Below are 15619 nucleotides of genomic sequence, written 5' to 3' on the forward strand. Positions count from 1 at the left end.
TTCAACTGATATGTGCTTTTGGTATTGTAAATGAGGCTGGACTATGGGTAGGTGCCAAAACCCCCAGGAGTACAATCAATCTTTTATGCTCCATTTATATTTTCAGAGTATTTTTCTCAGGAAAAATTAATCTTGTTATCCTAATAGGTGGCTTTGCTGTCAAGTGCCAAGTGTACCTGCAAAAAATTATGAGCAATATTTTCTCCAGGATAATATTTTATGTAGAGAGTAAGATGGACCCTCTGTCCTTCAGAGTAAGGTGGACCCTCTGGTCATGCTTCATGTCCTGCTTCATGCTGACCTCGAGAGTAGATTTACACATTCCTGTCTTTGGGTCTCTCAAAGATCTCTTGCTGATGTCACAAATCTGAGAAGTTTGATTTGTGAACGATCTGTTGGATTACTTAGTCCTTTCACTGTGGGTCTGTGCAGAATTACTTCTCATCAGGTATTTTCACTTAAAACATTTTCATTTATGGTGATTTATTGCAGTTTAATTTCTAATGTTTATGCCACACATTGTCTCTCATGAGATCAATTTTTCAGGGCAGACACGACTGAGGGTGCTCTGCATCTGTGAGGCTGCATTTTGGAGCCAGTGAGAAGCATTATGAGACACTGGATGGGATTTTGGTGAGGAGTTACTAAAAATCATCTTTGTAGGAAATGACTGAATTTACGATTCAGTCATTAGGGATTACACATTTCCATTTAAAAACTAAATTTTGAGGGTTTCAGTTTGTGATGGGTTGACCTTGGCTGGCTGCCAGGTGCTCACCAGGCTGCTCTCTCACTCCCTCTCCTCAGCAGGACAAAGGGGAAAAATACAAAAAAAACCCAAACCCCCTTATGTGTCAAGGCTTTTGGGAAAAATGCACTCAGAAACAAAGCAAAATAAAGGTTTATTCTCTACTTGCCATCAGCAGGCAATGTCCAGCCACTTCCTGGAAGCAGGGCTTTGGTACATGTAGTGGTTGCTTCAGAAGACTGCCTTAATTGCTCATGTTCCCTCTCCCCTTTTCCTTTTGTTGAGCATGATGCTTTAAGATATGGAGTATCCCTTTGGTCAGTTTGGGTCAGCTGTCCTGGCTGTGTCACCTCCCAAGCCCTCATGCACCCCCAGGCTACAGAGACGATGTTGGGGATGATGCTGTGCAAGCACTGCTCAGCAATAGCCAAACACTGGTGTGTTATCAGCTCTGTTCTGGGTACAAATACAAAGCACAGCACTATTATGGCTATTATCAAGAAAGTTAACTCTATCCCAGACAGCCCTGGTGTGCAGTTAAATAATTTGTTGTAGTCATGTTTGCAGCTCCCATACAGAATATTCTTTTCAGTTCTAAATGACTGATGGCATCTTTATTATTTAACATTTTCTGGAAACTGAGGTATTTTTTCTTTTGAACTTATACTAACTAGGAGTTTTAGTGGGCCACATTTCACAGAGCTTTGTTCTTTATGAAACATTACATTACTTTGTGATTTTTATAACTCAAACCTGCATTTTGAAGTTAGGTAGCAAAATCCAATAATGCATGTATTAACTCTGCTAATATTTTAAATAATTTACTTTTTTAATGGTTTCAAAGTAGTTGCTCTGGGAACTGTAGTTAACCTTATTCATGTGAAGTGATTTATTAATAGACAATAGGAACCCTTTTTATCTGGCTGAGGGATTAAAATAATATTAAGACTATCTAGTTCCCTCCCTCTCTTCTTCTGTTCCTTTGTAAGGTGAATAAAGGTCGTTTGTAGTTAATGGCTAGTACATTTGGAACTAATAGCAGGAAGTGCTCTTTCTAACAATAGGTAATCTCTCTTTTAGGCAGGGCTGAACCCATTTCTAAGATGTGTTCACTTGCTCATAATTCTGGTAAACTTCAAACAGTAATGCTGAACGTTTCCATGTCCGCTGCCTGCTTCAGGCCAAATTTGAAATTTTTGTGCAAAATACTCAGCAGTTTCCAAGGCTGAGTCTATTCCCTTACTTGGAATTATTGACATGTTGTTGTTTTGTGCAATTGAGTTCAACTGAGTTGAACAGCTCAGTTGTCTTAGCATTTAGGCCTAAGGAGTTGAAGCTTGCTGAGATGAAAGAGTCTTTTATGCTAGTCATGTGTCCTTGGCCATGGAAGTCTGTCCAATGTGTTTTGTATGACTTCTAATATAGAAAGTTCAGAGATACTCCTAAGATGTCTTTCCTGGCACCAGACAGTCCTGGAATAGCATGTCCACCCAGTAATGTTTAAGGAAGCCTGAGAGTCAGTGTGAAGATGGAGAGCCATTTGGTAGAAGGGAGACAATTGGCAATGAATATTGGAGTGCCTTGGGTAAAGGGATTTAACAGGAAGCTGTGAAGAGATGGACTAGACTAGTTTAGAAACTCAATATGAGACAAAGTGATACCTGAAATATGGTGGTCAAACGGAAGGAAAGTTGCAGAGGGGTTGAACCTGGGGGAAATTAACAGAAAGGTGTGGGCCAATCAGCCCATAGTTTGCTCAAAAGCCCGAGTGGAAGGGTCTGTTTCCTTTGTCTCAGGGTGGCATGAAAATATTAGACTTGTGTGAAATTCACAGCCAGCTCTAAATCTGGAACACAGGAAAAATGGTAGTTGGTTGATGTGGTCATTGCTGCCGTATCTCAAGGATTTGTTTGATGGGCTTATTTGTGAGCTATATTAAAGAAAAAACAGAACTTATTGGCATACTGATTGAGGTTTAGGACGAGGAGGACAAACTATCTTCTATAGCCTTGTCAAACTTAACTTTTGTGATTTAGAGGTATTTCTACCTGTACATTGCCATTGTAACATTAAGTGCTTGTTTGTGACATAAGCCTAAGCCAGCCTTGAATTTGGTGCATGCACTGGGTGTTTCCTGGTTATCAGCTGTGTGAAGGAAAATCCTGCTTTGTCTGTACTACTGCTCTACCAGGTGTTGCAAAATCTGGATGTGTGTAGTAAGTAAAGCAGTGGGTATAGGAAGTAAAAAGAAGTTGTTATGGGTGAAGTAGCTGGATGCATCCGTGGAGATGTGGGTCCTGACTCTGTCATTGATGCACAGTTTTGTCTGTTGCTCAACAGTGACTTAAGATTTTGAAGATTTCATGTTGTTTCTTTATGTTGAGATTGGGTACCCCAAGACTGATTTGTAGAAATACTGAGTATTTGTAGAGGTAACCCAAGCCTACAATTTGAACATATTCAACTGTTAGGAATCAGAGAGTGAACACTGATTCCTAACAGTTTTTGGAAATTACGCTTATTTTACCTCAGTTTGCATGTTGTCCTAGTAGTGTGGATATTGCCATTCCCACTTTCCAGGGTGCATTATGAAGATTGATTAATGGCTGTGATGAGAGCTATATAAAAGCTTCTGAGGAAACTAATGCTCCTACCTTGATGGTAGGATTTGGGTAGTCTGGGCCAAAAAAAGGACACAACCACATATGGAACTATCTCTGCTGTGTACACAGTAAAGCAGGGGGCCTTGTCAAAGGATAATATATGAATACCCCATTAAAGACAATATCCAAATGCATATGTGCAAGAGGGACAAATTAAGCTTGTACAGGCAGCCATTCCATAACTTACAAAGGTTTGACTTCATGATATTCTAAATACTCTTTTCATGCAGTATTTTTTTAATGTGTAATTTATGTTTTAATGTGTAATTTATGAAACATAATCATCTACCATGATTACTGGTAGAGTAATCATGAATAGAGGATGAAATGTGAAGTTGTGTATTAGAAGACCTCCAGATTTAGCTATAGGTATTTTTCTTTGTGTAAGAATAAGTGCTGTAGTTCGGTGGCAACTGGTATGAGGATGAACTGACCACAGAGAGTGGTAATTCCACGGATGCAGTGTTTGTAGAAGTGAGCCCATGGCACCCCTGGAGGAGGCAGTTGCTTGGACACTGGGAAATTCTGCCCAGTTACTCCCTATCTCAGTTAGTGGATAAAGGCAGGCTTCTCCTTTAAAGGCTGAAAGCCTTTCTCGAGTGCTTTATTTACACTAAAAAAAAAAAAAAGGTAAATTGCTAGGGGCACAATGTGGATGATGAAAACAACCCTGTTCTTCTGTATTTTCTATTCTGTAGGTAAAATACAAAAGAGACTTTGAAGAAAGCAAAGGAAGAGGGTTCAGTATTGTGACCGATACGCCCGAGTTACAAAGACTGAAAAGGACTCAGGAACAAATCAGTAATGTATGTGACTGCAACCTAAAGTGATTGTAGATGGAGAAATAGTGTGTCTAAGAAAAGGTGTGTTTGTTGGTGTTTTCAATGAAGTCTGTGTGAGTGAACAATCTGATTTTGGTGATTGATTTGTGTATGTCAGATTTTGAAATGTGTGCAACTGTATACCACGGACTTGTACAGCACATTGGCAATGTGTGTTCACCTCTCCAACTTTCAGCTAGTATGCTCAGAGTATTTTCTTTATTAAAATTATTTGACACTTTTTGCTCTTTTAATAGATCTGTTATCAAGTAAGAATACTTTTGGAACTTTAAATTTACTTTTTATTTATATAAAGTATATAGATTATGTAAATTAAAAAGTTTTGTCTCTTTTTTAGCAGGAGCTGTCAAAATTAGCATAACAAACAAGATGGCATTTTCTAGAAGCAGATAAAATTTTGATGCTGGGTTTTAAAAGAAAAGACATGCAAGACAATGCTCTGCAGAATGGCAAAGAAATGGCAAATAGCAAAACCTAACATATTTAATTAGCTTACAGGAATGGGATTTTTAAAAATGGGACTTTTCCTTATGTTTTTGCTAAGAAAGTTATTTATTTGTACTGCATTCTCTTGTAGCATGTTTAACTCACTGCATGATGGAATATTGAGTGATACGCAGTGCAAGTTCTGATATGTATAAGATAGGTAAGAACTAGTGTGAACTAGAAAAAATGCAGAATCAATACTATTCACTTGTCTTGGCTTCCCTTCTGATTATTCTTCTGCTGCAAGAACTCGTCCCTATGGATTATTTTGTGAAAATGTTTTTGAATCATTATCTGTAGTAATAAAATAACAGCAAGGCATCAGAGACACCCAGTGTAAGTATGATCAGAAGAAAATAATGGGATTTATTTACTTGAAAGAAAAAACTTATTTTTCAGGCTGGGATATTATTGAAGAAAAAGTCACTGAAAAATACTTGTTTTTCACAGCAATGGAGGTTTACTATTCTTTTCAAAGCATTCACTAGTTAAGATTTTGATGTCCAGAGCCAGTCTTTGAGATGAAAAATGTGGGCTCATTTCCTGGAGCCTTGGCCAATGGAGACGACAGTTAATTTAAGAGCCATGCAACTGCTCCTGTATGTAGACAAGATGAGAACAAAAGCTCATCTCTTATGTTCATACTGGGGCTAACTGAAATTACTGGCTTGTAAGAGAGAAAAATGTATTCTTCAGAGCGGCGAGAAGCATGGCCATTAAGACTTCCATTTGGGATCTGGGAAACTTCAGCGACTCCCTGGTTTTAATCAGCTGCATTTTTTTATTCAGACCAGGAACTTTAAATTAGATCCTCTCACGACCTACATAGCTTCCTCAAGCAAGAGTGATTCCTTTGTGTGGGGTGGCTCTGGAACGCATCAAGGAGATGAAACGAGCAATGCTCTGGTGAATACTTAATCCCTCGCACGGGTCTGCTCTCGAAGGAGAGAGTGAGAGGAGTGCCCTGCAGCAGGCCTGCAGTGCTCACTTTGGGATATTGGCCTGCCAAGAAAGTCATTCAGACCTCCCAAGCCCAGTACCCTCAACATCAGATGACAGAATAGTACTAGGCAGCTCACTTGCGTGCTCTTATCTCTCTTGTTCAAAGCACACTGGGTTTTCTGTTGTGGGAAAAGGAGACAATGAAAACAAACAAGTAGTTTTGTGACATGGGAAAGAGCTTTCTTCCCATCTCTACTTTTGAGTGGATCAAGGGAGTTTCTGTCCTCGTGGAAGATCTAGTTCCATGATTTATGATACTATCTGGTTCCTGAGTCAAAGATACTTGCCTGCCTTTTCAGATCCAGAAACAGCTTTTTAAAATGGGAAAAGTGGTTTTGTTTCAGGTTTCCCCCCTTGTTCATTGCATATATGACTACTTTCTCTTCATTTCTAACCATCCAGTTCTTAACAATATAGGTTTGATCTATCCAGTCTTGACAATAGAGAGTTGTTTTCTTTATGTATGTAGTTGACAGAGATTCCCAGTCAGGGACCTTATTAGAAATAATTAGACTTGAAGGGTGAAATGGAATTTAAAAAAATGCATGATAAAAGAAGTTGCATTTCATTTCTGTTTACACTGAAATAATTAATTTATTGCATTATATCCTAGAAATATAATTCTGCATAGGCCACAACTCCAATTTAATTAGAAAGCTGCTGTATTATAGAAATGCCTTCCACACAGAGTAGTTTCTGTATTTGCCAGATAAGCAGTATACATCATGGACTAAGGATCTAATATAGGTTTCAAGACACTGAAAGGTAAGCACTTTACTAATTCTGAAATAATTTTAATTTTCCTATACAGAAAAATGGAAGAATACTAATATATCTATTTAATTTTCAGTTTAGTTTTGATTTCACCTTGAAGTACTAGAAACTTCTCAAAGAGCCTATTTGAACCAAAATTGTAACTACTTCATTGAAGGGGTAAGTGAGAACAGTTAATTGTGTAGATATCCTTGATGAAAATAAATAGCAAAATAAGTTTTGTAATAATAAAGGTTAAATAGCATAAATATTTTTAAAAGATTGTCCTTTTTGTCCGGATATGAAGTTTGGCAGCATATGGATATTAGCACAGTACTCTGACTTTTTAAAGAATCTCTTGTACTGTGAATATAAACCTTGTAAGGGGAAAAAATCATGAGGGGAGTGGATGGATGGTGGGTAGATAAAGGGGGTTGAATTTTGGTTGTTATTTTGCCACCAGCAATCCTTCCTCTGTAGATTTAGACCAAACTTGAGGACTTTATTTTATGGCTCTTATGGAGGTATCAGGACCAGAATTCAACTTAGATAAGAATGAAATTTAATCTTATGATTTTTTAGCATTTAGAGCCTAATTCTGCAGATATACAACGTATTTTGGCGTTGAATATATGTAGTCAATACACAAAAAAATATGTTGTTCACGCAGAGAAATGTGTACATTTTGTCAAAGGATCTTGTAGTATTTTTTGTCCATTTTGAACTTCGAGAAGATTTTCAGAATGAATGCAAATATTCTCAAAATGAAAAAAAACCCCAGCCCCATGTATTTTTATAGGTGATTTTGCAATTAAGCTAGCTGCAAACTGGTTTTGCAAGGAAAAGGTTAAGGTGGCAAAAGGAACAGCATAAATAAAGATGATGGCAAAAAACTATTGGTCTATCATGACACAGGGCTAAATGAGGGAGTAGAAACTCAATCTAGTAATATTTTCTTTGGGGAAATGGAACACTTTCAGCAGTCTGCAGCAATGAGCTGCAGCTTACTGCCACTGCACTTTTATGTCTAGATATATGACTTGAAGCATGTTTTATCCTATGTGAAATAAGTTGCTCTTTCTTAAATATGTTTCTGGTAAATGTCTGCAAAGTATAAAAGAAAACAGGTGTCCATACAAATTGATGGAGTGAGAAGCTTTCATTAAGATAAAGGCCAGTTCTTGGATAGTAGAGGTTGCTGGCTTGGTTGTATGGCTGGAAGGATGCATGGAAGCTTTCACAGTGCTTGTGCTCATTGCATTAAGAGCCCATGTAAAAGCATTCCTCACTTGGGCATTAATGCTCTTATGAACATGAATCATGTAAGAGCAAGAAGCACCACACATTTGTGCCCTTCTTCTCTTGGACACACAACAGAACGAAGACATGCAGTGACTCATTTTCCAGTAGGTTTGGGTTGTACCTGAAGTGAAAACGGTACCTTAATCCAAAGAAGGAAAATAAGAAAACAGACTAAATCTGCTTTTAAAAACCCATTTCCAAGGTATCCTATTTTGGTGAAGAACTTAGGAAAGACAGTAGAGTCAATGAAGAGTTCACTGAACCACCCCTCTATGGGGTGAGCAAGGGGTTTCCCAAGTATCAGGAGTTGAACTCCTCACTGAAGGTAGTGAAGCCTTTATTGGATGCAGAGAGTGCATGAAGATCTTGTAGCGTTCTTGGAAGTTTTCTGTGTGGGTTCCAATGAGCAAAACTGTGTATAATTTTCTTTAAATGTCTTTAATGAAACATGATTAATTGTTTGGGCCTTTTAATTATCAAGGGTTGCTTTCCATGTCCAGTTAAATTTATACAGCTTCAGGGGATGCAGAGAAGGACAGGAATTCCCCTGTAATTTGAATCAACTGAGCACCTGCTATCTGGACAAAGACATAAATGATAAGAAATTGGGCACTACCTCAGATGTGATAAAAATACATTTTCAGTAGCAACTAAAGGAGGACACAAACTACATTGCTACTGTAGTTGTGCACATCTGCACATCTGAAATTAGAAACTGTCCCTAACAGACACTGAACCATGGCTCCCTATTTGGAAGCTATTGGCAGAGTTGTTCAGTCTGTTTACTTGCTCAAACATAAAATGATCTCTTAAATTGCCAAAACAGATTGTAGAGAAAATTGGCAGGAGAAGATGTTAACAACGTGGCCCAGAGCTCCACTTGTAGGATTCCCAGCACAAAGCCTTCAGATACTTGACTCTAAGGGCTTTTTCCTTCCATTGAATTCAAGTGAAGGAGAAGAATAAGAAAAAAGAAAAATTAACAGCAGCATCAATGTCTGCATTTCACAAAACTAACCCTGACACATCAATGAAGAGACTGAGCAAGCATTTTAAATCGTGTGCAAAACGAGTTTATGCTGTTCTAAGCAGTGCTGGGGTTTTCCTGCTTCTGAAGTAATTAATACTTTATTCCTAAGCCCTTATATTCCTAAGCGTGATTTTATCTTACTATTGTTTCATTGGGAAAATAAGCATTTATTTATGTATGACAATTGTGTCGACTAACATAGATGGAGTAGCACTTGTTGAGCAGTGCCCTGGTGCTGCATGTCCATGTCAGGTGTGGTCAGCCAGATGCACCTTGGTACCAGTTGCCTTCTGCTGCCCTTGGTACTTCTGACAGTTTAGCACAAACTGCAACTCCAAGAGGTATTCATTTTTTGGTATGCTGTAGGCTTAATTCCACACAGCTGCACTTCAAATATCTGCACATAACTCATGTGATTAAGCATCTATCAGTTGAGTTCGACAGCATTTTTTCTGTCTGAAAACAAGGTTGAATGTGTCATTCCTATTGCTAACATGAGTGTACCTCTCCAAGAAGGTGGAGCTCCTGGTGTGCTCCTGTGTAGTGAACATACATGCACAGAGTCACATCCAACCTTGTTCTTTCTGTGGATTGAACTAAGCCTGTTTTGTGTAGATACGTAGAAATGGAAATTCTGAGAAGTCCTTTGACTTTCTAATAGTTCTGTGTTGAAATTTGACTTCTGATTTTTAGAAATCATTCTGCCTTGAAGTGTAAAGTCCTAATAAATTATTTAGAAATTACTTAGCAAAAGAATTACATTGATTTTTAATGACCATGAGTATTTTTGCAGATTTTTACATAGGCTTTATATTTTTAAGCTTTCAGAAATTTTAAAAATGCCTGAACACATTCTTAAGAAATAATTAATCTAAGGAAATGTAATTAATATTTTAGATAGAACTCGTGTTAACTGAGAAGATAGAAAGCTTTGAGAATTCATGTGAAACCAAAAGGTGTATTCTACTTAAAAATATTTCTTTACTAATCATTATCAAAATATGCAAAATTAGAGACAGCATTAAATTAGTTCCTATGTATATGAATTCTTTACATATACTTTCAGGAAAAGTTCTGAAGATATTTAGTGGCATGCTGCTTCATCACGTCCTTTTGCTCTGATCTCTGTGTTGAGCAATAGTTATCAAGTATTCAGCTTTCTAATATTTTCTTTCATTTACTGTTTATTTACTGTATGTCTTGTACTCCACACACCATAAAATGTGGTAAAAAAGCCCTGTAACAATTTTGTGGAGTTTTCATCAAAGCTTCTTTCTTACTTCTTTAACTGTATTCATTTGCATTGTTTCAGAGTTGTCCAAGAAATAAGGAGGTATTGGAATCCTCCTGTATGGAGGATATGGATATGGGGTCCTTATTTAAATGAAGAACTAAAGCACAGACATTATTCATGCTAATACAGTAAGTAGTACCTAGAGTAAACCCTTATGCTCTGTGCAGCCTCCTATTAGAAGTAAAGGAAGGCACAGTCGTTTTTAGACAATTTTACAGTTGTTTGTTGGGGAGGAAAAGATTGCTGAGAATCTAGAGCAGTGTGTTCATGATTCAGCTGGGGTGGCATTGACTTCTCTTTATGTTCCCATAACTTTTTCAGATTGTCTTTTCTGGTCTCTCTTTCTTAATACTTGTGATTTACATAACAACAGCTCCCAACATGTGGGAAGAAACAGTATTTTTAGACCCCAGAATGCCAACTTGAAGGATACTTTTTGGAATGTCAGATAGTCATTACAGTAATTCTATGTGAAACTGTCAGTACAGGTGGAACTGAATAATTTAGATGACTTAAATTATGGTTAAATTTCTGTTGAGCAGGTGGATGTTCAGCTTTCAGCAATGTATGATTCAGTTATAGACCATATTCCATGGGGGTGGTAAAACAGATATCCCTAATGAGGTGACATTCCTCACCTGCTAAAGGTCAACATCCTGGTCCAAAGCAGGAGAAGCATTAGAGTCTATCAGTGATGTTATAAAGCTGCTTTTGTAACACAAGTGGAAAGGTGCATAACCCTTCTCTAGAAACAGCAAAAGCATTTTGTCTTTGAGAAGGTGGAAAACAAACCCCTGCCCGAGGCGTAACTGCATTTGGAAAAGTTGTTACCATTAGAAATAAGGATTTATAATGCTGTTTGTGGGCTGTTTATTATATGTCATACTACCCACAATAGCATTAGATGTGTAAATTCAGATAGGCCTTTGGGTAAGTCCACTGAAACACAATCTGCAAATCTATACTGAGGTTCTGGTAAGCTAAAATGTTTGAGAGAAACACATTTTTCGCAAATTACGTAAAATGGAAGTTCCTTTCTGTTGCACACAAGTCTATTTGGACTTGAATGGCATGTTACCTTGGGACAATTTCTGCCTGGGGAAAATCCCCTTTCAGCAGCCTTGCTGTGAGGATGGTAAGCAACCTCAAATGAAGCTTCTCATATGTGAATCCTCAGAGATGCAGGGGGAAATATTTTAGGTTAAGTGGATCTCTGATAGTCAAAGCAAGCAGATGTGACGCCTACATATCTACTTCTTAATGATCTTATTCCATCTGGCTTTATTCTATAGGGTTGCATAGAAAAAATCTTTTTTATCTCTTTTGTAAAGCAAGTATAATATGATATTTATTATTGTGGTTTATTATATTTTTCTAGGGTTTCAGAAGTCTATTTTATAAGTTTAAAGAAGAAAGTATTGTAACTATTGCTTTTTTTTTGTATTAGTGCTTTCATATGAAATCAGTTGATTGCAGAAGTATGTAATCTCAAAGTTTCAAAAAGTTTTCCATGAAATTCCACAGGGAATAGTATAGTCTTTCTGATTCTAATTTAAATAAATAAATTTGACAGGATGACTGTAACCTTGCTCACAGTATTGACAAAATAAAATGAGTTGTGTGGTGGAAATAAAGCAAGCAGTCCAGAAAAATCCCCAAAGGCATGGATTTACTGCATATGTAAGTGGGTCAACTCATGCATGAGAAATGAATGCTAAATGTAAATTGGTTGCAAAACTGTAGACTTTTAGCAGAATTGAATCAACTGATAACCTAAATATTTTGATAGGGATGTCCTATCATGCTTCTCTTTCAAAAACAGCAAGAAAGCTCTGTGTTACAGAGAAATAAATAAATAATGTATTTGTGTAAACTAGAACAGTGTCATTGCACGCCAGAATCAAAAGCATTGCACCCATACATGTTGCTGGCATTAGTAAATTTTGAGTTGAACCTGTATTTGGTTAAACCTGTATTTGTGTTGATGGGTTGCTTTACGTGATATACACTTCAATTCAATCAGACTGCTCTATTCCTTGATGAGTGAAATGTTCAAAACATAGAAAACTACTTCTTGGGCTTTTTCTGGTTAAAATAATAAAATAGAATCAACTAGTTAGGGGATACAAAAGAAAAATATAGAAATTTCTGTCTTGCTGGTTTAATTTTCTCTTTGTGAAAACATTCATATTGCAAGGCAAGGCTTATATGAAAGGCATCAGTAGTTTTAAAAACTACTACATAATATTCAAATATTTATTTATTCAAATATTCAACATAGCATTTCATGGACTTCATTTTTAATCTATACTAATTGCCAGCTTGTTGACAGATGAATGTGTAACAGATACATATTGACCTAAAGGCTTACTTCTGTACTTATAACACTGAAAATCCTGATTGAAGGCTAAAACAGCTATGTAGATGTGAGGAATAAATTGACAGGTATGCTAGTTCCACATTTTGCTGTGGTATTGATTGTATTGCATATGCCTCTTTGGGCTGCATTATATGGAATGAAAAATTCCAAGCTCTAATGAAGACAATTATGAAGTGTTTTGTGGTAACTGAGGTAAGCATCTGTCCATTGTCTGACTAAAGGACTTTAAACACTAGTGACTTCAAGACTTAATCTAGTTGGAAGGTTTCTTGTATTTAAATATATGACTCTTTTTCTGTTGTGGTACTAAGCAACTAAATTATGACAAAACCCCAACAACTTACTTTTTCGGCAACCTTGAATATATTTTAGTGGTATCTAAATCACTAATTATTTTTAATGAGTATGTACTTTTGAAGTCAGTCTTTTTTACATATAGAAAAAGAGAATGAAAATAAAACCTCTTCATGGCAGCTCAACTTGGGAGCTAATTAAAATGAAGCTTTTAAAATGGGAAAAAATTAATTAGCTAAAAAGTCGAGAAGTAGGAGTTAGCACCTCCAGAGATCTTTCGGTAGCTAAATGCTTGCAAGGAAAATATAATTTTTAATTTCCTTGTTTTACTTCATTGTCCATTACCTGCTTATCATTTTACCCTTTAGTTCTTCCACCTTACCTGATGCTTTTGTGTGTGCATCTGTTGCTAGGGCACCATCTTAGGCATTAAACCTCCTGCTGAAGAACAAGATACTCTGCTTCTTCTAATACCATCTTTAATCTTGATCCTTGGAGATTTGAATGTCTCACCCCTCAGATGCTCACAGGCTTCATTGACTTTGACAATAGGAGTATCTGGCCCTCTGTGGCACTCAGGTTTTTTTTTGTTGTTGTTGTTTTTTTAGGGTTTTTTTTGCATGTTAACACGTCTTTGATTTTGTGTTTTGTGTTTTCCTTAGGCTGTCAGTAGATATATCACTTGTGACAAAGCCAGCTGTGATGAGTATAATTAATGATTGAACGTTTTAACCATCCTAACATGAGAAAAGAAGGAGCAGAAGTTTACATGTGCCATTTCTGCTTGTCTAGAGAGATCGGAGAGGATAAGGGTTTACTTCTCCAAGCAGTAAATTAGAGTGACACAAGATTGCTTTCTAACCCTTTCTGTAATTGTCAATAATTACACAATAATTCTGAATATTTGAATAATTACTCTTGTAATTATTCAAATAATGTTTCAGTTACAGAAATATTTGTGTACTTTTTTTGGAAGGCTCTTTGTCTCACACTAACACAGTCTTGTTTTTAAAAAACATACTTTAATGGAAAACGGAAGGATGTTTCTTTCCCCTCCCACCCCCAGATCTGCTTGAGTTTCTCTCTCTCCTGTCTTTTCTCAGGTGGTAAACAGTGAACTGGTTCAGTCCTTCCAAAGGACAGGGTATGAAAGGGGAGATGCTGAATATGCCACTAAATAAGCCAGCCACAAGCAGAAAATAGATGGGGTCTGAATGTCAGTCCCTAGTGGATTTCGGGAAAATTTAGTCTGAAGAAAATATCATTTCAGAAGTGTGGTTTTTGAATGTCAGGTCTTTTCTGAACTTCAATTATGCCCCTGCTTTGTATTGCTTTCCTTCTTTTTTACTGGGGAACAGTGGTGTAAAGTGAATCCATACCCACTTTGGCCAGTCTAGCCCTTTTCTAGCCTTAAGGGGAGAAATTTACTCCAGAGTGTGTGACTTCTGTTGCCAGGGTTAACTGGCTTCTATGGGGTTTGGCATAACAGGAGAGCTGTTCCCAGTTTTTACAGTATTGAGTGGGTGAGTAGCTGAGGAGGGCAGTGTGGCTGCCGTGGGTTTTGGCACAGCAGAGGTGGTCTTTGAGGGAAGACTGGAGGATTGTTTTAGGAGCCTGTGGCAAGACCCAGAGTCTGTACTGGGACAAGGTCTGGGTGTCTCAGGTTGTGCCTCAGCGTGCCAATACTGAGCAGGGGTTCTTGTCCCTCCTCTTATCATTGATAAGTGGGACAAAGGCACTTTGTCACCTTTGATCCCAAGTGAGGTTGGATACCATTTTGTTGCGGAGCTGGAGCGCGCTGTAGCGCAGTTCCCTCAGGTTCCACTGATGGAAAATGAAGGATTCAAAGGATCTGTGGAGGCGCCTCAATCTCATCTCTCATGGTTTCTTGCCTGCTCAGCAGAGATATTTGCTCTGGTGTGGGCTGGGCTGCCCTTGGCTGCAGTGTTGTGAGAACAAGAGGAAGGACCAAAGGTTTTATTTGCCTGTGCCAGCAAGCAGCAGACATGACCAGGGCAAGGGTAGCAGGCATGGAATGAGGTCACTTGTTTGGCATTGCCTTTTGTTTAGCATTCCTTTCTGCACATTGCATGTTTCTGGCTCAGATAATAGCTGACATGCTGGCTTGAATTGAGTTAGCAGTCAGGGTCCTTTTCAATAGAAATGAAGTGGATGAAAGGCTCAAAAAAGCTTGGTGTTGATGGAAAATTAAGCAGCATGATCAATGAAGGTTATGGCAAAAATTATAGAAAGCTGACTTTATTGTGAGATTGGAGATTAGATGATCAGCCTATATTGAAAATTAATGGAAAATAACAGAAGATACAAATGAGGGTTGAGCTTTTGTATGAAAAAAACCCATTAAGGGGAATAAATATATAAAGTTACAGGTAGGATACAGCTGTGGAAGTTAATGTGGTGATGTACAGTTTCTTATAATAGGAGCAGGAAATGTAGTAGTCAGGCATCATACTTAAAAGAAAAGCAAATATGTGGCGTAAAATAAAAACGTGAAACTCATTAATATAGGAGCCAGGGAAGACTAGAAGTATAAAATTTCTTAAAAGAAAGACTAGACAAGCTTGTGAAAGTTAAATTAATCAGGAAATATTAACTATTGTTATCCAAATACAGTGACAGGGTCGGTAAGGCTCTGGTATGCTGATAGCAGGAAACAGAAATGACCTTAGTAGGAGGAGGTTGTTCCACAGGTACTCGCCTTGGCATGTGTTACTGAGCAGTGACAGAACTGTGATGGTTTCATCAGTGAGCTCAGTACCTTGTGTTGTGGCTCTGTCCTACCAAGTTGGGACCAGCCTATTGTG

At 37.6% G+C, this 15619-nt stretch overlaps 1 protein-coding gene across 22 annotated transcripts in view; it reads left to right on the forward strand.

Annotated features, from left to right (window-relative positions):
- NEBL (nebulette) overlaps nucleotides 1–15619 on the forward strand; it is a 248738-nt gene that overhangs the window by 105929 nt on the left and 127190 nt on the right. For 12 of the 22 annotated variants that reach the window (XM_088160719.1, XM_088160666.1, XM_088160689.1 and 9 more), the window contains exons 1-2: nucleotides 4837–6674; nucleotides 10139–10248. The exons of 2 other annotated variants lie outside the window; for them this stretch is intronic. Coding sequence is in view for 2 of the 20 variants with exons in the window: in XM_088160726.1 (XP_088016852.1) it covers nucleotides 4110–4217 (108 nt within the window). In the remaining 18 variants the exon portion in view is untranslated. Of the gene's footprint in view, nucleotides 1–4109; nucleotides 4218–4836; nucleotides 6675–10138; nucleotides 10249–15619 lie in introns of those variants that run through there. 8 more of the 22 variants (XM_088160678.1, XM_088160671.1, XM_088160682.1 and 5 more) reach the window with 4 other exon arrangements.

This window comes from Sturnus vulgaris, chromosome 1 (genome assembly GCF_052056855.1).
Source record: "Sturnus vulgaris isolate bStuVul1 chromosome 1, bStuVul1.hap1, whole genome shotgun sequence".
Lineage (NCBI taxonomy): Eukaryota > Metazoa > Chordata > Aves > Passeriformes > Sturnidae > Sturnus > Sturnus vulgaris.